This window comes from Antrostomus carolinensis, unplaced genomic scaffold, assembly GCF_000700745.2.
Source record: "Antrostomus carolinensis isolate BGI_N321 unplaced genomic scaffold, ASM70074v2 scaffold23548, whole genome shotgun sequence".
Lineage (NCBI taxonomy): Eukaryota > Metazoa > Chordata > Aves > Caprimulgiformes > Caprimulgidae > Antrostomus > Antrostomus carolinensis.
The window spans coordinates 1-25,481 of NW_010333982.1; the positions used below are offsets into that span (position 1 = coordinate 1).

At 34.0% G+C, this 25,481-nt stretch overlaps 1 protein-coding gene across 1 annotated transcript in view; it reads right to left on the reverse strand.

The window, feature by feature from the left end:
• Positions 1-6: 6 nt before the first annotated feature.
• Positions 7-25,481, reverse strand: part of LOC104529693 (sodium channel protein type 2 subunit alpha) — a gene marked incomplete at its 3' end in the record, with an annotated part of 52,810 nt that continues 27,335 nt past the window's right edge. Inside the window, exons 16-26 of the mRNA XM_010174069.2 lie at positions 24,299-24,778; positions 13,606-13,726; positions 13,091-13,245; positions 12,409-12,582; positions 10,161-10,283; positions 5,674-5,955; positions 5,077-5,130; positions 3,870-4,007; positions 2,653-2,757; positions 1,339-1,609; positions 7-29 (exon numbers count right to left, since the gene is read on the reverse strand). Of these exons, the coding sequence (XP_010172371.2) occupies positions 7-29; positions 1,339-1,609; positions 2,653-2,757; positions 3,870-4,007; positions 5,077-5,130; positions 5,674-5,955; positions 10,161-10,283; positions 12,409-12,582; positions 13,091-13,245; positions 13,606-13,726; positions 24,299-24,778 (1,926 nt within the window). The remainder of the gene's footprint in view (positions 30-1,338; positions 1,610-2,652; positions 2,758-3,869; positions 4,008-5,076; positions 5,131-5,673; positions 5,956-10,160; positions 10,284-12,408; positions 12,583-13,090; positions 13,246-13,605; positions 13,727-24,298; positions 24,779-25,481) is intronic.

Below are 25,481 nucleotides of genomic sequence, written 5' to 3' on the forward strand. Positions count from 1 at the left end.
TTTCTCAATCATCTCAGCTAAAAACATACCTGTTGAAAAACGAGTGAAATTAGTAAAGAATATTAGTACATTTATAAACCACTGCTAAAGATTTATCCTACAAACATTGTAGAACTTTAAGAAGAATAGGACTTTTGAACAGATTTTAGAAATTAGCAATTCAGTTGTTTTTACAAAACCTTTAAAGTGTGATTTGCTTTGGAAACCCATAAATCCCACTAGAAATTCTGAAGTAATTTACAGGATAATGAAAAAACTGTATCAATGAAATTTCTAAGTGTTAATTGTATGACTACATATGCAAACAGACACACAAATACACAACATCAATCTTTTTTAGGACAAACTGGTAACTAGTGTATGTAGACAAGCAAATGCTGAGACCAGATGAATAGCTTTCTGTTTAACTGTAACAAAAATATTGTGTTAATCTGAAGAAATATACTATATTTATATACTACTACTATATTTATAGTAGTATTAAAATGCCATGTAATCAAGTTACAATATTCAAAGAAAATATGTATGTTTGAAGGGAACTACAGCTTCCTAATCACACATGAAATAATGTGATCACAAGTCTAGTATTAATGGCACAGCAATTCCAAACATAAACAAACTGATAATAAAAAGGGTTCTTAGAACTCACTGAAGAGTAGAAGAATCGTGTATTACGTGCCTCAAAGCAGAAAAATAACTACATCCTGTTTCCATACAAAAATGGCAAAACCAATTTGCATATTAAGGAGTTCTGAGAAGTTAAACTGACAGAATTCTTACTCAAGTTCTTTCAGTTTTTCTGCTCTAGATAAAGCAAAGATTAGTAGAGCCATGTATTTATTACGACATCTGCTTAAGCTCTGCTTCTCCAGTTGCTCACACTAGCTCAGGCGTAAAACCTCTCAGGATCAAAAAAATTTCTGAAGTTAAGTGAGTGCCTTACCCTGCTGTCTGGGTGCTAGCCCAACAACAGTCACACATGGATTTTGCTCTTGGATTTTGGATTGCTGGACACTTTTCTTGCAACTGACACTGTTAGTCTATATCAAAATTGTCTTTCATGTACGAGTTTGTTTCTGTGCTAAGGAATTTCTCGTGAATTGAGAATAAAGATCTAATTTCAACTAACAGAAAAGTGAGAGTGTATGAAACCTATTGCTAAAAAATTTCTTACCTTACTGTTCATTTAATTTTATGGATAATATGAAATGAGAAGAAAAAAATTGTGGTCAGACTTTCTAGTGACAATGTAGAACCAAAATATAAACAGACTTTACAAGCCAGAAATGTTTCGGTTTCCACAGAATTAGCCATTTCATAAAAATGAATTGTTCTTACCTACTATAGAGAGAATGACAACCACAAAATCAAAAATATTCCAGCCTATAGTGAAGTAGTAATGGCGAAGTGAAATCAATTTCAGGACACATTCTCCAGTGAAAAGTACAATAAACACCAGGTTAATCCAATATAAAATGTTTTCCATGTCTTCACTCTGGTCATCTGTTTCTACCATCATTGTGACCATGTTAAGGCAGATAAGTATCATGATACTGATATCAAATGCTTGTTTTGTTACAAAATCAAAGACCATGCCTTGGAATTTGTTCTGGGGAGGGGAAAAAAAAAAAAAAAGAAAAGATTAATTACAATATGAATTGAGTAAAATTTATTTTTTGAAATTGCTGCAAATTATTTAAATTTAGTATGAAGGGCATTTTGTGTCTTCCATTAAATCCTCCATCTGTATGAATTTTCCAGTTTGTACACAAATGAAATAGAAATGCAACTACTGTGTTTGTAAGAATTAAATAGATGATTTCCAAATATGCATGGTGCATTTTTTTTAAAGTGGGAGACTTTTCCACCCTGAACCAGTTCACTATAATCTTTTGTGACACAGACTATTAACTGAATGCTTAGCTTGGCAAAATTTGAAAAAAACTAAGTGGAGGTGGGATGTGAGCAGTCTGAGTTAATAGCACTTCATTTGCCACAAAACTCACAGTTTTCAAGCCCTGAATCCAGTGCTCTTCCTGCCATCAAAATAACTTTTAAAACAATATCCTCAATTTTTCAGCTGTAGAATTTACTGATGGCTGGATTGGCCACTAAGCAGGTTCCACAATCCAAAGCAGAACTGCAGAGCTGGCATCACCCTCTGCCCCAGCCAAACCCTGCTCTGCATTGCTAGGGTGGCCGTGCTCAGGAGAGCAAACCATTGTATGGATTGTGCAACAAGAATGTGAGGGGCAAAAGGGCTTTTTTTTCAGGTAATGATACAGTCAGTTGCCCCCATACAGCTGTTTCAGAGTCTCCCTCGATGACTGATAAACCCTATGCCCTAACGCTTTCATCTGTTTTGACAAATAACTGCCACATCTGATTGTTCTAGTTAAACCAGTGTTTTGAAAAAAATGGCACATAAGATGTCATTGCCTTCAGCAGAGAGAAAATGAGGGGAAAAAAAGGAAAGGGAAGAGTCCTCCATATTCAGACTAAAAAAGAGGAAAAAACATTATTTCAGATGAATAAGGCTTTTCTTATATCACTTGGGTTTTTAGCTTATGACTTAATTCATCCTAAGTTATAATTGAAACAATCTAATTTTTAAATAAATGTAAAAATAAGAGAAGATATTTTTATTCTTACTGCTGGTCGAGGTATAGGCTTTTGTGGTTTCTTTGAACCCAATTTTTTCATTGCATTGTAGTATTTCTTCTGTTCTTCTGTCATAAAAATGTCTTGACCTCCAAAGTAAACCAAAGAGACAAAAACTGGTTACAATCACTTATCTCTATTGATTATTTATAACAAAGATATACTGAATAGTAATAATCACACTTGTTCACATTCTCATCTGTGGGAAAAGTTAGGACAGACATGAAAACCTCCTTTTATCATGATTATTAGTACTTTGGTAACAGAATGATTTCTTTACATATTCCACTCTTAATGTTTAGGATGTTTTTTGAGAGGCTCTTGAACTTGCATTGTTTGTGGTAGACCTCTGCTTTTCATTGGGGAGAGGGAAGGTACATAGGAAGGAGAGGTGCTTTTTCTCTCTTCTACTAAATTCCATCAGTTATTACAGAGGCACAAACTATAAAATATTCTAATACCCTTCTCTTGTTTTTCCTCTACAGTAAATTTTGGCAAAATTTCAGAACTGACATCTATGATACCAAATGAGAATTAGAAGGTATCCAGACGGTCATATTTCACAACCTCTTCTTCTCCCTCCACAGGGGCAGGACTTGAAGCAGGAGATCTTGGGACTATTATGTGGAATGAGTAGAAAAAAAAGCCAATTTCTCTCCATCTCAACCCATTTCAGCACACTGATCCAACAGCACTTTCACCACTCCAATAACACTTTGTGTAGCCAGATACTTTAGGTAAGTTCTGCAGCTGAAACACTGATAACTTCTAAGGCACTGATGAACAAAATATGAAGACTAAAGAGAATACAAAGAAAGATAATGAAATGTTTATTATTAGAGTTCAGAAATCTACACTGCTGAGCTCTGAGACATGAAGGTAGTATAGCTAAGAGTTTTTATAGCTACATTTAGCTATTTCAATGGTTAGCTTATTTACAAGTCTATTATAGACTCCAGCCCCAAAACCACATCTTTACAAAGATAACATTGGGTATTTCACTAACCATGGACAGACATATGTTGTCACTAGTCCACCAAACCCTCATCAGGACAAATAGTAAGGTTTAATATTGTAATGTATTTCATATGTGGAACACATTAATTTATCATAAAATGAAAAAATAGTATTTTATAAATGAATTTATTTTGTATGGAACAAAAATAAGGACTTTTTTAGCTTTCTTTTCAGAATAACGAAATACTTATCTTCTTTTTCTGCTGATTGAAATTGTCTATGATGACACCAATGAAAAGGTTCAAGGTAAAGAATGATCCGAAGATGATAAAGATGACGAAGTAAAGATACATGTACAGATTATCTTCATACTTAGGCTGATCCAAAACCTGTAAAAAAGGCATAGAAACTAAACCTTAGTTTAACTCTGATAAAGAATCAAGTATCTGCTGCATAGAATTTAGGGCTCTGCCACCCTGATCTTTGCTTCTTATGATCAAGTTCCCACATATCCATCCCACTGATCTTCAATTTATGAAGTTACATTCTTGAAAAAGAACTTTGCTATCAAACTTGATTATTTCATTTTAAAAAATGTAACTGGCCTATACGAGTGTAGCATAAACACTGAACACACAATTGGTTTAAACTAGTATAGTACCATCTGTCTGAGTCAATAGACAACCAGAAACATCAGCTCATAAAGCTGCAAACTTTTCTGTGGGAGGCTCCCAATGTGGGTTTGTGGAGCTTTCATTGCTATAGGTACTCAGAAAACTGCCCTGGATTATGGAAAAGAGGCATCCAAGCCATATTTAGAGTAAGCATATTTTCTTGGTACAGCTATGCACATTTACTATACTACAACAGGCCTCCCACTGTGAGTGTAGCCTACTAAAAAAGCTGGAGTTTTACCAGCATAGTGTATTCAGTTGTCTACTTAGAACTAGAGGAAAACTTGCACCAAAGGAGCAAAGGGAAGGTAAAGGGGTAAGAAAATGCAGAGTTAAGGCTGAGTTAAGAATAGGAACTGTGCACTGAAGAAAGCAGCCAGGCAGCTTGCAGAGCACAGTGAAAGTCTCCACTTCAAAAAAAGGTCAGTGTTACAAAAAATCATCTCTAAGCTGTGTATCCATGCCTGTTTCCAAATGTAAATAACGCTTCAATGCACACTATGAGAGGAGGAAAAAGCATTTCATGGCAATAGTGAAGTCTGCCTTGGAACTGAGGAATTTTGGTCCAACTGCACCACAGAGAACAAGGCATCCTATAAGACTGCTCCTCTGATTTCTTAGTTTCTTGTATTTTTCCTATAGTTTCTATTTTCTTTAACTACAAAACTCTAACAGCTCCTTATTCTCTAATTTTTACTGTTATTTCTGAAAGATGTTAAAATTACATTCTTAAATCTTGGAGCTCATGCAGTCAAAACAAATGGAGTCAAGGGACTATACTTACATTACGAGAATCCACAGCTGCATACATGATATCCATCCATCCTTTAAATGTAGCCTATAAACAGAACAATGGTGTTTACCTCACAGTTTTCCTAGAAAATGGCTTGTCAGAAACATTGTTTAAGAGCTGAAGGGTAAGTGTCTTTAGGGCTCATTATAAACACCAGCACAGTGTAATGTTAATAGGTAACTCTTGCCTTCTATTGTATGCTTTATTCATATATGAGAATTGCAAGCAAATTCTACTATCTGACCCTAGAGGACACAGCATCTATTAACAACTTTTATTGATTATGAGTAATATCTCATATAAAAGTTATTATCTGTGTATGTGCAAATTAGGTGTACTTGATATAGATTCAGTGCAGCTAAGGTGAACTAGGTTTGAATTACATATTTTTTCTCATAGTTGGCATAGCCTCTACGCTTTGTATTATTTCTGTAAAACCACAGATTTATCCTGTACTTTATAATTGCAAACCACGAAGTCAGACAAGATTTCTAAATGAAAGAAACAATGAAAAAAATACTTTTTCCTATTACAAGAAAACAACAGAGAGATAGAAAGAGAAATGGAAATTTAGGAGTGGTAACTTACTACTTGAAGCAGAGAAAGATAACCAAGGCCTACATTATCAAAGTTAACCTTCACATTCTTCCATCGGGCAGTTTCATTGTTTTTTATGAGCTCCTCACATTGACTATAGTTGTTGATTTGGCTGATATCAAATCTCTCATCAGTGGTAGTGTTAACACAGTAGTAAAATTTTCCAGCGAATAGATTTACTCCCATGATACTGAAGATCAGCCAGAATATAAGGCAAACAAGAAGCACATTCATAATGGATGGAATTGCTCCTAAGAGGGCATTCACAACCACCTAGAGTACAAACGAAACCAAAGAGAAACAGTGTAAGAACACAAGCACCAGTATCATAAAGCACCAGTACAATAAAATGTCAACATAATTAGAAGGAAAAACATACAAACAGTAGTAAATGGTAGCTTTAAAGAATGGGAAAAGAACAACAAATAGGTAAAATGAAGTTAAAAAAAAAAACAAAAAACAACAGAAAAAATAATAATTTATTAATTCTTTTTAGTACATTTACTTCATGTATGTTTGCAAAGCCATATCCATAATATTTCTAATGACTGATTGCATCAAACACAACAAACTTTTTTCCATTACCTCTTTACTGGATAAACAGTCCAAATCAATATTTCTGAGAAAAATTTTAATTGAAAGTAATTTTAAGACTCCTTTCAAATAAAAGAAAACTCAGGGATATATGCATGTTAATTTGGATGTTTATATATAAAAACAGAAAAGCAGACATGTTCAAACCAGGAAAACCAGCTGAGTATCTGAACACAGAAAAGCTAGTAGTGTTCAGGCAAGTGGCAGATAAGACTTGAAGAAGGAAGAGACTTGATTTAATTCCCAAATGAATTTTGGGGAAAATCAGGATTCAAGAAAGAAAAACAGGAAAATGAGTTAATGTATGATGATGAACAATGATTAAAAACATGCCAGAATAAAAATACAATAGTAAAGAAAATAAAATTAAGGAGAAAGTAGGTCCATTATGAATGAGAATGATTTATTTAATGATGAAATTGATGAACTGCTAGATTAGTTAACTCCTATATTAAATCTGTTTTAAGTAAGCCTAACAATATAAAAATTAATAACCGTGGAGCACCATTGCCAATTTTGCCAAAACATCTGAATCAGATCCTTAGAACCTAATGAAGATTTTGTTTTAAAAAGGCAGTACATCAGATCCTCTAGCACACTGTGCTATTTGTTTCTATTTGCAATACAAATACGTAGTTTAAGCTCATAAAATATTTTGGTGTTACTTTTATATCTATAATTAATGGGTTCCATACAATCAATTACTTGTAAAATTAGTCATCTAGGTAGATCACCTTTAATTCCTTGCCATTTTACAGAGTAGAAAATAAAATCTTTGTATGTTAGAGTAGGTGATGAACCACCACCATGTACACCATACAGTAGACTTGGGCTGAAGGAAAGGAGAAATACTTATTTTACTTTCAGGGCTCTGTTCCTGACAAAACAATACCTCTTTGGGGTGACACATGCTTTGGACAATATTAGAGATCCTATAGGACTTCAATGAAATTGTTGTTATGTTAAATTTAAGAACTGGACCAAATGAAGTTTCTTTCAATGTCAATTACTCTATGACTCTGTAAAAGTACAGAATGGTGGATGAAGTTCAAAGCTTCCATGCTTTTTTATTTTATTTTATTTTTTGGTCACATATTTTAAATCACATGTTATAATAAGTGTTTATTTCCAATGGGGAACAAAAAATCAAAATAGTTTGTTACTCATATTAAAAATCTCCTTAGCAATACCTATTATAAATCAATAAGCAAAAATAATATAGCATTTTATCATTCACCATCCAGGCAGAGAGGATTCCCCGACTAATGGATAAAATCTCTTCTGACTATTTCAACAAGTGCTATCTTATGTTGATGGACCTGTACTCTCATCTTTGTCAATGACATGATTGTGGAAGGCCATGAGGAGTAGTTTGACCTAAACAGCTGAATGTTTTAATAATAATGGTGAATCAGTTTAAATTGGAAATCCATGAACTGTCTGATTTTAGAGGGAAGTTTGACTAGAATAATAAGCGGCAACATAACTGTTTCCCAGTTAGGGAATATTTGCCAAATACATCTTAGTTATTATTTTTACATTATTTTTATGTAAAGTTATCTCAATTCTTCCACTTAAAAATATAAGTAATTTCTTAAATGTAATAATATCATCCATCAGGAATAATTATTGAGATATAAAGGGATAGTTAATGAAGTTAAAATATTTGTCCTTCAGCTTTCAGTCTCATTGCACCCCAAAATTCTGTTCCTCTTTCTGCTACAGCTGCAGGTCCAATTATGTTATTCTTTCTTTAATTGCCGATTTCTACAGCTGACCTATTTTCTCTGTTTTTAATCTAAGTCCTGAAGCTATAGCAGGACCAGCTTGTAATATGAATCATTTGAAGACACTCAAACATACTGTTGAGCATCACTGAAATCATTCATCCAGGTACCTCCTAGCTTCCACTGGTAGTAGGGGTGTGAAAGCAGAGGGCAAGGCCTGACAGCAAGTGAAAGTAGGTAAAGCATTAGAAAGACATTAAAAGCATTGTTTACTGATGAAAAAATAAAAAAAGTAGAATGTGCCTAGCACCACATAGCAGTGAGTGATACTGCTTGGGACAGAGCGTAGACAGATTAATCATACTGCCACAGGCTACTTTCATAAAGTCCCAAGTGCAAATTAAAGTGTATTTGCCAAACAATACTAGTGGTGGGAAGATGCAGGGGAAACACCACATTTTCCATAGGGGCAATGTTTTCTGTTAATTATTAGTTTGGGCAGGTACAAGTCCGGATCCTAGAGAATACCACAGAGGATTAAAAATTTTAGATGTGTTGAATTTGCCTATGCAAATATGTGTACCATAGTATATTTTTGTATTTTCAGTTCATAGATGAAATTACTATGTTATGAACAGACATCTTGAATTTCCATGTATGAGACCTTAAAATCTTCTCATACTCATTTCTTCACCAACTTGAGCTACTGTATCTTTAAAGACATTAAGCTTGAAATTAATTTCTTTAACTAAGGCAAAATTTATTATATCCATAGGAAAATTTAAATAGTTAATTGCCTAACTAATAAAAATATAGGTCACATTTGTAGTCTGAAGTTATCTAACTTCATCCACTACTTTTATTGTAACTTCTGCAAAAGTCATAAATCTCCTCCTTATCTGGGTATTTTATAAAAGATACAGTTAACAGGTCAGGATCAAATCAGTAGGTAAAGCTTACACCAACATGGAAGTTATGGGATTGAAAATTACCCATAAACCTTCATAACCTGGGGTGCCAAAGATCACTGCAGTAGGGAGCTCACACAAGGATCCCTTTTAATTACAGCAATAGGGTTTCAGCTCAGGAGCGTCTGCTGATTAGATCTATGGCAATATGACCAAGGCAGACAGATGGACCCTGAAGGTGTAAGTCAGACAACTTCTTGTGGCTGGAGCTAGAAATATCTACCATCTCCAGTTGTTTACTACTGCCCCTAAAAGAAACATTTCTAGAACTTTCATGTCATAGCAGAATACATAAGGCCTTTGTCCATATCAGTGCACTACAGAAGTGATCCTAGCTAATCAATCTGACTTTGCACTGGAATACACTGAGAGAGCCCAGCTGGGCAGCTGGGGGTCTCAGCTGTGGTAACTGATACTGTGATAACAAACAGCTGGGGACAGTTAACTTCTCAAATATACCCAACTCTGTCAGCAAAAGTCTTCTGATGTTTTCAATCTGCTTAGTACTCTATAGATTATAAGCAACATTTTAAAATAAATATGGAAAGCAGTGAGAAACCAGTTTAGGCCAGAAATCTTAAAGCCAGCTCTATCTTTGATCTACTAGAAAAGTTGTCTTAAATAGAATGCGATAGTCCTATTCTGAAAGAGAGAAGGTATTTTAACACTGCCAATTTACTTATTAGCATAGGAATTCATTACAAAACTTTTAAAATGTAACAGAATTTCCCAATTAATATTTACAGAATTGTAGGTTAAAATATAGATAGACTATGCAAGGTATTCTATACTTGTATGAAATACATATGTGCATATATATGTGTACAAACTTTTATGAGGAAGTATTGTTTTTTTAAAACTGTTCTGACTATAGCAGGACTTATTTGTATGGGATAAATTCAATTTTGTAGTAACATTGCATGGATCCATGCAGTTGATAAATCCTTGGGCCCTCCAGGGAAATATGAAATAGGGTGAAAGGCCAAGGAGTCTAAGTAAGTGTAACGATGTGTGCAATAACACATGAATTCATATAAGCAGATGAAACCTTTTGCTTATATGTTAGTGACAAATGTAAAATATATAGGATGATAGTGTAGCATTTCTGCATGGATTTGTTGTTGATTATTCTGCATGCATTGTTTCTGTGTATGCATGCATTATTTTAGATTCTTTCATTTTGTCTTACCCTCATCCCTTCAAATCGCGACAAGGCTCTTAGAGGTCTCAAAGCTCTTAGTGTCCTAAGGGATTTAATCGCACCAAGTTCTGAGTAGCCCAAGGCATTAGCTGTTAAGCTAACCAAAGAGACCTACATAAAAACAGAAAGGCAATATTGCTCATTCATCTTGTATATCCTTTTGATACATATGGTGGGAATGATGTGTGCCCTGAACTTCTCAAGAAGATTCAAGGCTGGACCTCTTTCTCCAGGAATCCCTCTATAACACAGAAAGATCTTTCAAGTCAGTCAAAGTAGAATAAGAGTATATTCTAGGTACCTGTTGATGAAATCATGCTGGTAGAATGGTATAAAAATGCCTTCTGAATTCACATAAACCAGTCAACATTTTATGGTATTTAAATAAAAATGGAGTCACATGCAAAAAGAAAACTCCCAAAAGTTTGGTGAATTGTAATGGTCAATTTACATCAGGACTTCCCACGATATCTTCAGAACTCAATGAGAATGTAAAAGCTCTCAAAAACCACATCCAGACCTGGCCTTTGGTCAAATGTAACTTTCTACTGTCCAGAAAATCTTATTCAACAGCCATAGCTGTTCAGATTTAACCAGACTAATCAAGATTGATAACCAACTGTTTGTTAGACAATGGTGGAAGCTTCATTGTTAGCCATATCCACACTTCATTACATTCCCTGTGACTCCTTTAACAACTTCATCAATTCTGGCTTGCATAGCGCTGGTCTGGTCTGCAGGCAGATGAGTAAATAAACTAGAATAGCTGTAAAATAAATAATAAAATTATCTTTCATCAATAATCCTTAGAAATGTTTTTGTCGTAAACCATTGGGAAGGACTGGCCCTAGTAAAGAAAAAAAACCCCAAACTATCTTCTGTTTCCCTCATTTAATGCCCTTCCCTTCCATCCTTCCTATTCTCTCTTAATTCATCATTTCCATATTAGTCCTTTTGCTTCGTTACCTCAATCCTCTGACTAAGGATTAAAATGCTTGAGATTCATTTTTTCTATGAAAAAAATTGCACCAGAGTAATGAAAAACTAATAAAGTTATTTATGAAGTTCACAGAAATAACTAAACCAAAGATTATCAAATAAGAATTAAATATTTGTTGATAAATACAATGAACATATAATGACAGTGTAAAGTATTGTCCACGGGGTCTCTGTAAAGCCCTACTGGTCATGGTAATTTACACATCTGATGACCAAGCCAACAGATGTTTTACAAGAGTACAGACTCAACCGCAGAATACTAAGTGTGCATATAGTCATATTTTATCACAGGATTTGCGATACCGGTATGGATTTTAAAGTTACAATATTATCCAAGCTCTGTATAGTCAAGGCTTCATGGTATATCATATCGTTGTAGTTTTAGGGACATACATAGTGATTTCTATAGAATTCTGCTGCTTTTTGGAATGAGCGATCAAGTGACTCAAGACACATTCTTACCTTGCATTCCATGGGAATTACATATGTGGAACTGAGAGATGCCCTATTAGCAGACAGATGTAGTCACGCTATTGGGGATGGAAGGGAAATGAATGTCTGCTATATGGTTAAAGATCTGTAGACTTCCATTTATGCTCCTCAGTACTGTGCATACACTGTTGAGCATGTAGACTTGAAATTATAATGCACTTCTCACTAGGTCTCCTTCAGACAATGTGTATCTGCCCCTTGGTGGTATAGCCTTTTGAAAATCATTTGAGAACTTATGCTAAGGGAACTCATCTACAGTTCTCCAAGTGTCTCTTTAAGGTTTCTCATGTGATGCAGTGAAAAGTGAAAGAGTACTGAACAGTACAATGGAACTGAGAGTTCCTAGCAGTATTTGCCTTCCATATTACACAGAGTAAGTGAAAGGACGCTTACAGTAATTGATTAGAATGTTAGAAATCTTTACAGAAACTGCTTTGAAATATTTAAATTCCATATACAATAAAAACTGAAGAGGATGAATGGCATCCTTTCTAGACACACACAAAAAAGTAAAAAGCATCATTTCAATAAAGCATTACAACTTCCTAAAACTAGAGAATATCAACAAAACACCTCTAGAGTAATAAGTATATCTAAATATTTTTTTCTTTTCTGAACAGAATTAAAAATGATACCACAGCAATCATTTTAAAATAGAGTTTCCATTGAATAGAACAGAAAGCTTATCCTGCAAATATTCTGATTTTTAGAGCCTGTCATACTGGATATGAAAAAGTATACATACATCAACAATCAGGAAGTCCAGCCAGCACCACGCGTTAGTGAAATAGGTTTGAAAGCCATAAGCCACCCATTTTAAAAGCATTTCCAGAATGAAGATATAAGTAAAAACTTTGTCAGCATACTCCAGCATGGTCTTGATAGTTTTACGTTGCTCTATGTATATATCTTCAAATGCCTGTGAAAAAGATTTTTGAATATATAATTAAATGTCTTGCAGTCTGGTATATAGTAGCCAAGAAAGAATTTGAATTGGAAAGATATATGTGATGTTAAGGCATGTATTCTTGCCTCAACACAACTTTTGCTTTCACTCCATACTATAGTCTTTTCATAAAGCTGGGTCCAAACACAATATTCAGCTTTCAGTGATCCATAAAACTCACTGTAATACTATTCTCCAGATCTCATATTCATTCATTTCCATGGATAGCAATGGCTTATTGACATAAGGATTTCCTTTGTGGTAGCTACGACTTTTTAATCAAAATTATATAAGGGGTTTAATAATGACCCTGTGATACAGAATTTTTGAGGAACTAATAATTGAAACACAGATTAATAACTTTCTTTTCAAACAAAAGTGTCAGCATTGACAGTGAATCACTGTGCATTGACCCAAGTGTATCAAGTAATTCTAAATGCTTGCTGCTAAAATAGACACAATAGTTACACATTGAATTTACCAGAGCACCACTGCTCAGAAGAATCATGAAGACAATGAAGGTCTCAAACCAGTTGTGTTCAACAATCTTATAGCAGGTTTTCCTAAGATTCCACCAGATTTTCCCTTTCCCATCTTCTACACTGACTTGACAGCATTTGAATCTCCGCACACAGCCTAAGTGCAATAATAAATTTTCAGATGTCAGAATAAGGTAAATATTTATTAGGTATCACAATGAACATAAGTCATTTGGCATGTTTCAGTACTACTGCAATAGATGCTTGTAAATAAGAATCTCCTATTTTTGTTTCAATATTTGAAGTTAAGCTTTGTAACGCTTATAATACCTTCCAAGGAGAGAGAGAGAGCACAAGAACAGTACATCTATGGCAGTACCTCTGAAGGAGTTACCAATACAAACAGGAAATACAACTATAATCACAAAGCTTCTTCTTGATTTTGAATAAGAATAGAATCCAGCCCAAATCAGCACAGTTAGTTCTAATCACCTTGCATATATTTTGCTTCACATACCTTCTGTAAAACAAGCCTCTGGCTCCAGAGCTTCTTCAGGTTCTGCTTCTGGCTGTTCCCCTTCTGGAGGTAGTCCGATATCAACTGTGCTGCCTTCTGATGAACTGGATGCATTTAATTTCTGTGAATGAAACCCCACATAATTATTTTTTTGAATTCTATTTATGTTGAATAGAAGGTAATATTTAAAATGCATACCAAAATATTTTGCATGTATTCCGTGCTCTGACATTAAAATAATTTATTTTCTACAATCTATAATGACAAATTGCTCTACTACAGGTGAGGTCACAAGATTAGAAACTACATCATGTACATTTTCCCTATTGAAAATATAAAAATATTTTCATACAGGGAATTGCTGAAATTATTAGACTACTATTTGGAGCCACACATAAGAATTCTGAAATTAAATTTCAGTAAATTAGGAATGGGTGCCTTCCACACTTTGTACTGTTTAATTATTCCAATCATGTGGCTCCATTTTAGATTACACTTCAGATAGCATGTGTTAATATAAATAATTTTCCAACGTCATGACCAAACCAACAGCAAGCTGCACAGATGTATTTTCATGTCTCAAGTAAATGTTATTCTATCAAGTCTGTAAAATCTAAAAGTTTGAATATAAACTTTTCATTGTAATTGACATGAAAACACATGTTATGAGTTGTAGAGGATAGTTTACTTCTCTTTATTTCCAAAAGAGCAGCACATTACTTTAAGAGCAGTAGCTGATATTTTGCATTCTCACTTGCCAATGCATTTTCTGAATTTATTGTGCATTTTGAAACTACTTATTACTTTGGTACAGTACGCATACATGTCCAACTACTATAAAAGCCAAAAAAAAAAAAATTTTTTTTTTTGAGGACTAAAATGAAAACAAAAGCTTATAAAACAATACTGCACCAATGAGTCATACTGACAATATAATCCAAATCTTCAAAATGAGTCTTTCACATCATCAGATTATGTTGGCAACGGGCAAATATGAGTACTATAATAAGTAAAAGTAGTTCGATCACGGCATTCTATGACTCTTCTAATGTTATCACTATGTGGAGTATAACATCAGTAAAATGGCTGCATTGATAAATAGCTAATTTTATAAAAGGAATGATGTAAGCAGATTTAGAATACGGTCTATAAGGAATTAATATTAGACAGAAAGATGGTCCATGGTAATATTAAAGACATCTCTTTGCTGACACTTAAAACTTAAGTTAGAGGCATTATTCCTTTAAAACATGTTTGAGAAGCTCCAAATTCTATACAGGTTTTTTTGTAAAGGAAATGTAAACAATGTTAGTATGTGGATAGAGGAAATAGACTTTAATGGAATTTTACATTGCAGACAATATTAAGTATATTCTTCAAACAAAAAGAAGATTAATTCCTTTCTCTCCCACTCTGATTTTATCGAATCACACTGACAATATATTGTGTTCTGATTTTGACATAGCTTAACTTTGATCTTTGTGTACCATGGCACACTATAGCCCACATTTTAGAGGAAGACCAAACAAATTGAAACATTTATTGTAGGGTATATTGTGCACATAATTTCAGTGATACCTCCACACCCATTTCCTTTGTGTTTCATTGAAAATCCCAATTTATATATTCATGTCTCATGTTTGTGCATGAGCTTTAGCATCTATGAGGTTAGGTCCAATGAAAAAAGACATAGATGCACACTTTTCTGCAGATTATTATTTACAAATTTCCCATTGTAACATTTTCAAATTACAGATAATGCACAGCAGTTTGATCATTGTGGAATACTGCCTCTAAAATGGAGAAACTGGAAATTATGTGATAGATGTGGTCCTCAAGTAAGGACCACAGCATTTAAACATCAGTGGAAGTCAATCAGTAGTTTGAGGAAAGGCCAGAAATACCATAAACACAAGATACATCCCAAAGAAATTTACATATGGTGTTAAAAATGAACATTTATCAATACAGTAAATAATTTCTAAACTGAAAAGTGACTGTTTGTATTATGTTGAGTTTTCTTAAAAAGTTGCTTGCATCATTCCAATCTGGACAGCATTTCTAGCAGAATGCTGTAGTAGTAGCAGAGCAAACAAAAATTATGAACTAATTAAACCATAAGTCTGAAAGACCTACTGTCCATTCTTTTACAGGAAAATTAAGAGTTCAGTGACTCAGATATTATGCAGTTAGTTTGATCAGCACATGTTAACTTTAAGAAGGGGTAATGAATTCCTATTACTGAAAGCATAAGACTAATAGTTAACTTAAGTTGGAAGATTACAGATATCCACTGTAAGAAGAGATCAAAAAGATCAGGCAGAAGAGGTGGAAAATGATACAGTAGAACAGTCAATTATCAGGAACATCAGAAAGATGTCTTTATTTATGTGGGGCAGTATGTATGGTGAGTTGTATTTTACAAGTCTCTTCTCACTGAAAATCATGCTTCTTTTAAAGAGTTGTAATAATAATCACAGGAGTTAAGCTAAACAGAGAAATCCTAAATTCAATCAACAGCAGCTGATCCTTGAAACACAATTAAATGCCTTATCCCACTGAGAATTCAGCTACCCTTCTGTTGTTGATGTAACAGAGTATTTCCTTAGCATGGTGTTCTATTATACCTGAATATAGCTCCAAACTGATCAGTAAATGGAGAAGCATATTATAAAAATTATTCAAGAAATTCAATCTGTAATAATTCAGTATCATTTGAGGAAGAAAAAAATAAAAATTTGCAACAGAAATAATTACTTATTTTTTTGTTTGTTTCTTTGCTATTTTTAACGTTGAATTTATTGTATGGCATTCTACACAATATTGATAAAATTTTGTATGCATTACAAACAGCTAGGAAGGTTTTATATATATTTTAAGATTTTACCACATTAATTAAGTTTAATATGCTAGGAAAACTTTTCAGTAACAATCACATATTTCCACAGCAAACTTCTGTTCTGGTAAAAAGAAACTGACCCAGGGATGTTGTACTGATTTCTATGTATTCAACACAAACTCACCTGGGAATTGACCATGTTATTGCTGATTATGTTTTGTCCATATGCTTTAATACATAGAACGACTCTTTTTCTGCTTTTTTTCACTTACTATGACTTGCCAGTGTTCACACAGATGGAATCCAACTAGCTAGCTAGACTACCCTTAATTGCAGATCCTGGTATGTTAGGTATGTAGCATATGTCCCAGTTCTTTACCTTAACATATCTCAGAGTTACCTTTGTACCCAATAAATTCTTCTGTGCTCACCAGCATTCAAAAAAAAATGGGTTTAGGCAATGCTACATATTTAACATGTATACAGCTTTTAAAAAGAAATGAACCTGTAGAAAAAAGATATTCAAACCCAAACATTATATTTGATATAATACTAAGTCCTTTTAAAGTCTTTTTTATACCATGGTTCTAGGTTTCAAAAGTATGCAGTCACCCAGATTATAAGACATTTATCAGGGTCAAGTATTAGACACTTTTTGAGAGTTATGATGCTAGATTTTTTCTGAATAGTATGCTAAGGAAACTATTTCCAGAGAAATCTACCTTTCAAACCTCAGAATGTACATACTCCATCTCCTTTTCACAGAATACAATAAGGGGACAAAAGTACTTACAGGGTTCTAGAGCAACAATATACCAGTATCATGGAGATATATATATCTTTTATGTCACATCTACCAACAGCATTGCCAGTCATGCTTTAGTCAGCAATACAGTACAATATGAGATTGAGATTTTAGTTTAGCTTTCAAGATAGAAACCAAAAGTGGAAAGCAGCTTGCCTATCATAGCAGCATTGCAAAAAGCAGCAGCCAAAATTAGGTCAGGAAGTTTTTGACATAATTACTTTCTGAACCTTGATAACATCTCACAGATTCATACAATTCTGCTTCACTTACAGCCAGGCCTCTTGGAGCTTCTAACAGTTCTTTCTCTCTTTGTTTCCAAGATAATTATCTAAGAGTAGCTGAACAGCTTTTAGTTTAACATTTTTAACAAAGCCTGAAATTTCAGGATTGGCCAGGATGCCACTACTAGCTGTTGAAATCATAAGTTAAAGGACTGAAGGAGCAAAGAGCAGAACAGACAAGCAGGAAGACGGCACCAGGAGAAACCACCATTTTGGTTTTGCTTTTAATTTCTTTTCCTCTCAAATACCCGTGAAAATGTTAAATAATGGAATTTTTTTTTTTTATTTTCTCAGTCCTGTGTGGCTGTCAGTATGAAAACTATATGTTTTGTGACATAAATAGCAATATTAGATTCAAACTTATTCAGACTTTTTCAGTACAGCTATATCTCCTATAAAATCACCCATGTGGTAAATATAATTGTAGTTCCACTTGTATAATTAAGTGGAATCTGGATGTCACTTCTTCTAGTGCTTGTACAGTCAGGCATAACAACTCTATCAGTTCAAAAAACCATAACATTGTAAATCAAAGCAAAACAATTCTGTGATGACTATTGTTTGCAAATACTGGAAAAAAACCCAGGATCTCTAAAGTATAGTCCACTCTATTGCTATTAATAATTCTTTTGATCTACTTATTTATGAGCATTTCATAAATTAAAATCTTTGCAAGAATGTTGGATGAAAGCAAAAGCACCATAAGTAGCAGTGGAAATATTTGCAAAAGCACTCCCACTGGAAGCTACTTAAAAAGGCTCTTTAATTCACACAATCAATAATGAAAGGATATTTTTTTAAACAGAGCAAGAGACTGCTGTTTGTAAAGATTAATTAAGTGAACTCCAAGTAACTCTAATATTAACAATTTAATATCATTCACTATGAATCACAATATGCCAATATGATGTGACCAATTCACAAACAATCCAAAGCCTAAATTCTTCAGAGTATCAAAGAATTCTGAATAAGGAATATTTTAAAATCGAAATATAACTCATCAGATAAATTATTCCTTACAAAATCTTAAAAAAAAAAAAGCTATGCAATAAGTGTATTTTAACTCTACTGATTTATTAAACTGAAAGCAGCATTGTACAACTATGGTGTTGTAAATATTATGTCAATGTTTAATAGATGAGATGTAAATCATACTGAAGCTGGGGACTTTTTGGTTCAAAATCAGTAGCTTATTTACTAGACTGCTGAACTTTATTTATTACTGATAAGATGAGAATAAGTTTAAGTTTTGCAGGCCAGACAATTTTAGATGTTTGGGGAAGCAGTCAATTTGTGAGCATAAATTAAATAGCTATGGTAAGACTGAATTGGGACAGATCTTGCTATCAGTTTTCTCTTTGCACCTCTACACTTGTAAGTGTGGGTGTAAGTAAGAGCAGAACTGATCTCTGAATGTTTGACCAGCCAAATACCAGTTTGTATGAGCTTTTTAAACTAAATGATAATTACATGCTTTGACTGTGAAAATTAAATGAATTTCATGCTTAATGGTGCTTCAAGTACTGCATATTAATCTCCAAAATAACTAAATGCTTATACAAGTACTGAAGAAAAGCATTCCTAAGAAAAAACTGTGAAAAATAAAAACATGACTATCATGAGTTTGCAAGTTACCTCCATTATAAGCTAAAATACAATAGTATGAAAGTTTTCCAAAACAGCTAGCAGCCTTTCATTATCAACACAATTTATAGATGGACTTATATAAGCTTCTGATGAGAAACACAGCTTACGCGTTACATATTCTGTCTTCCTTCAAAAGGAAAGAAAACCCTTGAAAAATAGAATCCTGAAAACTTTACCATCAAGACTGGGAAAGGTATGTAGCATGCACTGCAAAATATTATTAAAATATCATGGAAACTATAGCATCTGAACCACAGAAATATCGGGGCTGCCGATCTTGCCTGACCATGCTGTGATGCGAGTCCCGTGACTCAGCAGAGAGCAGCTGTGCATGTTTGTACCTTATTGCAATGAATGGGACAGGATCATAGCTCAAGAGCATGCAGGCCAGTCAATATCCATTAAAAAGTGATTATATAGTATATACATATATAGAGATGTATAACTTGCTTTGGTAACCTGTGTAAAATTGGTGACACGATGCTCTGCCTCGCTAAAAGGCACCAGAGCTGCCCGCTTGACTGATCCAGCTTGGTTCTACTCCTGTGAGAAGTAAGAATGGTAGGAAATGAAGTTCAGGACTCGGCACCTCTGCTTTTTTGCACTGAATACTGCTTAAAGTAAAATACACATTATTAAGATGTCTGCAACAGCATTAGGAGATCTCACCTTTTCAAGACATTTAAAAATATCTTGTAACTTAGCACATCTTGGTGTAATTACTAGCCTAGAAGTTACACTTAGCATAAAAATCTATTACACAGCTATACATGCACTACAAAATTTTCTATATAAACCATCCCTGTAGTACTTAAGGATCTAAAAAGGAAAAATTTCTTTTATAGCTTCTACACTGGATAGCAGTAATGCAGCTCAGGTCCATGAACCTTTATGTATAGGACAACAGACTCAGCACAGTGGCCCTACATTTGTTAATGGCCCTACTTCCATGGTAAAGTTTTATTTAGGATTTATTCTCTAATTCCCTTATTACATTGTATTCTCCCACTAGCATTCTTACGGATGCAATGTTCTCATAATTAATTCTATTTTAGGTTTCAGTCAATTTTCTAGAAAATTCCTTGTAAATTCATATCTACTAGCCTGTACAACATTGTATGTATAGTTTCTAGAAAGGCATAATCTAGTTAACATTTCTATCAAAATACTGGAAAAGATCTATGTTACATTAAAAAATTCAGCAAACATTAATATACTTAATTAAAACTTGCTAATAAATGATAATTACTTTGTAGAAATTCAGCTTATTGCCCTATACCACAGTGAATATGTGTATGCATGTGTATGTATACATAAAGAAAAGCAAAAGCACAAAGACACAAACTCATTAGCATCTGGCTATCTTGTGCAGAGTGTTCTCACAGTATATGGATGCCTCAGCTGCCTTTCATTTGGGATACTGCTAATTGAATGTGGTTTGGTGGCAGTTTCTAACTTCAGTTCTTTTAATTTGTGGTATAAGTAATGAAGTGACTGGCAGATCAACACTCAGCAACAGAAGAATCATATAAATGGGAAAACATGAGAGGGCAAAAATTCAAGGCACATTATGGCATGACAAAAAAGCAGAAACCTTGAACAAAAAGCCATTTTTAATCACTTTTTAAATTTAAAAATTGTTGCCTTTTGCTATGGAACATTTTCATGGCAAGAGTGTTGGTCCTATGACTAATAAGCCATCACTCTTTATACCAAAAACCATGGTGGATAAGAATTATCTAGTGAAGAGTTTGAACTAGGATTAAGATTAAAAAAATGTACTTCAGTGATTAAAATCTATTTTAAGTTTAGGCACTTAAATGAGAAATACGCTCACAATGACTTTGCTTAACTGCTGTGTCTCTCTTGAAGGTGCTGGAAACTTGTAAACATTTCCCTTCAATTTTTCACCTTCAACTTCTGCAAGAGTAAGACATTTTGGTCTTGAATATGCTCAGAAGAGTTTCAGGCTTGACCAGTCAAAATTGTTTGGCATTAGCTCATTCCTGACTGAATATGCATTTCTTCGTTTTATCACCTGATCAGTTTGCAGTTCCTGAAACATGATTAACGCACATTTACAGGATTAAGTGCCTCCAAGAATGCATGAGGACACTTTAAAAACAAATATTGTATCTGGATGAGAAAGCCTTTCTTTTATAGTGGAAGCTTAATGACTGGAGCATGTCTCTAATGTGGGATAATCTGCTTTAAAATTTTCCCTTTAGGAATTCAAACCAATATTTTTTTCACCTTGGAGAATAACCCAGTTGGGGTCCTTCCATTGCAAAAAGGAAAGGTTTGGCTAATGAAAACAATCAGCAGTCATACCATCCTGTTATACAACGAAGAAATAGATGCACCATTGTTATTGTGGTCATACTCAGTCCTGCTAACCACCAGCAGGTTTGAATAAGATACATCCTCCACCTTTTCTACTGACATAATGCTCTTGTGTCATAAATAGTTAAAGATGGAGGGAACTACAAAAAGAAGCAAAAGGGAGAATGCCGGTGATCAGGGAATTCATATGGAAAATTCAGGTTTTGGTCTATTTCAAGGCAGTTTCTGCATTTTAGCCACTGATTATTGACTGTAAAAAAAAAAATCTAAACAGATTTTGCAGCAGGGAAAGATTTTGTTCTCAAAACAGATGCCCTAATCATTAGGTACTACGAAAACTCATGTTCCTTCTTGCTACCGCTGTTCAGTGAATCACAATTTTCTGCACAACAATTGTAGCTTCAGCATAAGAAATGGAGAATACTCCACTAGTACAGAACAGTCCTGTGATTACATTTTAAAAAACAGACTTCAGCAGTTAATTAATATAATAATCACTAATGAAAATATTTAAATTACTTATTTCTCAGTCATTTTAATGATATATAGTATTTAAATTAGTAGAATGCAATTACACTTCCAAATTACTTTTTGCAGAGAAGTTGCCAATTAAAAATTATCAGAGCTATAATCTATTTTGATAAAACTGCAGTTAGTATGTATACAACTTCATAACTTTTGAAAAAGAACAAGTATGGGAAAAGTATACAGGACAATTTAAAACATGGTTTACTACAACCATGAGTAGTGGTAGTATCAGAATCAGTAACATGATGGGTGGGAGTTCAAAATATGAAGTGAAGAGAGGAGAGTTTCTAGAGTGCACACTTCAGATCGTACTGGGACTTCACAGTCAGCATGTCAGACTGTGTCTGTGTCAGAAGACCTTCCTTTAGTGTCGTTCATACAGTAATACCATCTGAATCATCATTGCAGTTAGAATATATCTGCAGAATAAACTAACAGTATCTTCTTCACACTTCCCAGTTGAGGCATTTAGAATGTTTTCTGAAGACTGATAGGTTTAGGTTGATAGCACCCTTGAAACTGCTAAAAATACTACCCTAACTTTACAGAAAAATACAGAATGACAGTTGGGTATTTGGTACTTCACCAATACGGCAATAAATATTTTGTTATTAAGAAATCCAAATTATTCTATTTCTTAGTATTAAATTTAAAACACGTTATTCCCAAACTTTCAGTACATCCTCTGGCTATCACTGGTTGCTAAGCAGGAAAAAAGCTGACTTGAACATGATAACCAGGAAAAAAAGAAAAAATCCAGAAGGATCAGGCCTGTAATCTACAAAAAATGGAAAAATAACCTGTGCCATAGCTGTCTGATGCAATAATCATGGATGATCTCACCGATAAGTGGAATTTGACCAGATTAGCAGTAGAATTTGCTGCTCCTTTGGCAGCAGTAAATTTTGAAACAGTTAACAATAGGACAATAGAACAATGGAACAGCAGAACAATGGAAGACAGAACAATGCACTAGCCCTGTGTGGTGCAAAGGTGCCTGAAGAAGATTCCTTTTCTTACCCTAAGTACAAAGATAGAGAAGAATCATCCAAAATCCTACATTCAGACCAAGAAATTTTCGTATCATTACCCTCTTTGTTACACAGAACAATTAAAGCTTAAACTACAACTTCTGTTTAGTTCTATATCCAAGTCATGGTTTTGAAGAGTAAGAGAAATACTAATACAAACAATCTGCAAAATATAAATATTTAAAAAATAACAATAAAGACATTTCTGTAAGCAACAAGAAAATATTACTAAATGTGTGATATAGTCTGTATAAAAAGGGATCTTGGGGTGAGAATTACTGGAATGTTATCCGTATTTATACCCTCAGATTCAAGCATAAGGAAATAACTTATGCAGAGCTTTATGTTAGCTTATGTCTACACTGTAGCATGCAGTACTGTTCAAACATACCCATGCTAATGCAGATTTAACTAGCATTGGTACTAAGCATAGCACAGACTTACTTCACTTGAGGCTGTGTGCTTCCACCATGTACAATTTTGCAGGACAGAGTTAAGACAATAATAAAGGCTTTGGCATCCACTGTAAGTCATTAAGTGCTAGCTCAGATTTATCAGTTTGGGACCACATTGTGCCAGAAAGAGGTCCTATATGAAAGGATCTTATACTGAGATATAAGATCATAACTTTTTTACCATAAGGCCACTACTTCACTTCCTCAGAGGTTCTGCTACTATCAGATGGGTTATTAGTGATATATATGAAACCATTTAATGAAGCTGGTCCAGTATTCAAATCTACTTACGATGTATCTAAACATCTAGATGTATTTTGACTATATCAAAAAGGTTAAAAGCATCAGAATGATGTTAATTTCACAAGAGGCACTCCAAAAAGCAGACAAGAGAGTAAATAAAGTGCACTGATGAAATAAGCATGGAGAAATTTGCACAACCCCCACACATTTTGTAATAATTTTGGTATCCAGGGCTATTAAATTGGTTCATTTCCTTGTTAATGATTTAACTAAATAAAATAGAAAAAAATGTTAATTTTCTAAAAAATTGTCTTGCATATCTTGATTATTACTGTAAATGCAATAATCTACTACCATCTCATTGAAAACCCGCAACCTTACATCAATTTACCTTAAATACCATTACAAGTTTGTATACGCTGTTATACAGGAATTAAATAGAGATTTGAATTCAACACTAGTAACCTTAGGAAAAAAAGAAAAGCATCAAAGTATTTTAAACATAGAAATAGTCTTACCTCTTTGCTTTCTTCCAGGTCTGACTCGCTGCTGAACTCCTCTGTATTTAAATTTTCAAAATCTGATTCCCCGACAGCAATTGGCACTGTCACAGTGAGACTTGGGTTGTTTATGAACGACATGTAATCACTTTCATCAACAACATATTTTTCAACACTGCTGCCTATGCCACTGGTAGTTCCATTCCCTTCTTTAAGATAGGCAAGGTTTTTACCTATTTCTACTATTGTGTGGTTGGAAATACAGCTGTCTTTTTTGTTGTTTAGGTCTTCAAGAGGTTTGATTTCATCTAAAACTTTCTGCTTTCTAACAAAGGCTTTTTGAATGAATTCACGCACTTTTCTCTTCACATAATCTATGCCTTTCTGAATCCTTGCCACAGCAATCTGGAGATTGTTCATTTCATTATCATCGTCCGTAGCAGCAAGGTTGTCTGAACTAAATGAGCTCAGCAGCAAGGCCAAGAAGAGGTTGAGTACCTAAAAGACAGTAAAGAGAAATTATACTGGATCTTTTATTTTTAACTCATAAAAATAATTCCATTATGGGTTGTTCAATATGACATAATTTTTATTTCACAGCTAGCACTTTATTTCAACCCACCTTCCTGCTACACTTCCCAGTCCATAATCCCTGTCCCCCATATTCTATTTTATTCTAACTTGCCAAAACCAGTTTTAGCTTGTTTAACTTGACTAATATAGGTGGAAATCTGAGCTGTTCTTTGACTTTCTCCTCCACACTGGAAGTGGTGCAGGTCTGCTCCTCAAAATGGAGAAAGGCATAAGGAGGCAGGATACAACCTGATCTAGTAAATTATGCAAGCCACATCCACTGTAGTGTTCATAGGTGAGGAGAATGCAGGCAGACTCCAGTCTTCTACAGTTCAACAGACCATAGTTTCAGTCTGTATAATTCAGAATATAATAAACTTATATATTTGCCAAGAATATATCAGTCTATTTTTGTTTTGGGCTGAAAAAGTAGCTAAGAGAGAAAGAGTTCACAGATGTGATACACCTTAATTTTAGGAAACTATTTCAGACTTTCTTGCAGGATTTTTTACAAACATACAAGAGAAATTTGGACCACATTATTACATAATTATGACAGACTATGTGCAAAACTGATTTTAAATATATTTAAAATATATATTTGTAAATTCTTCCTCACATTAGTCCA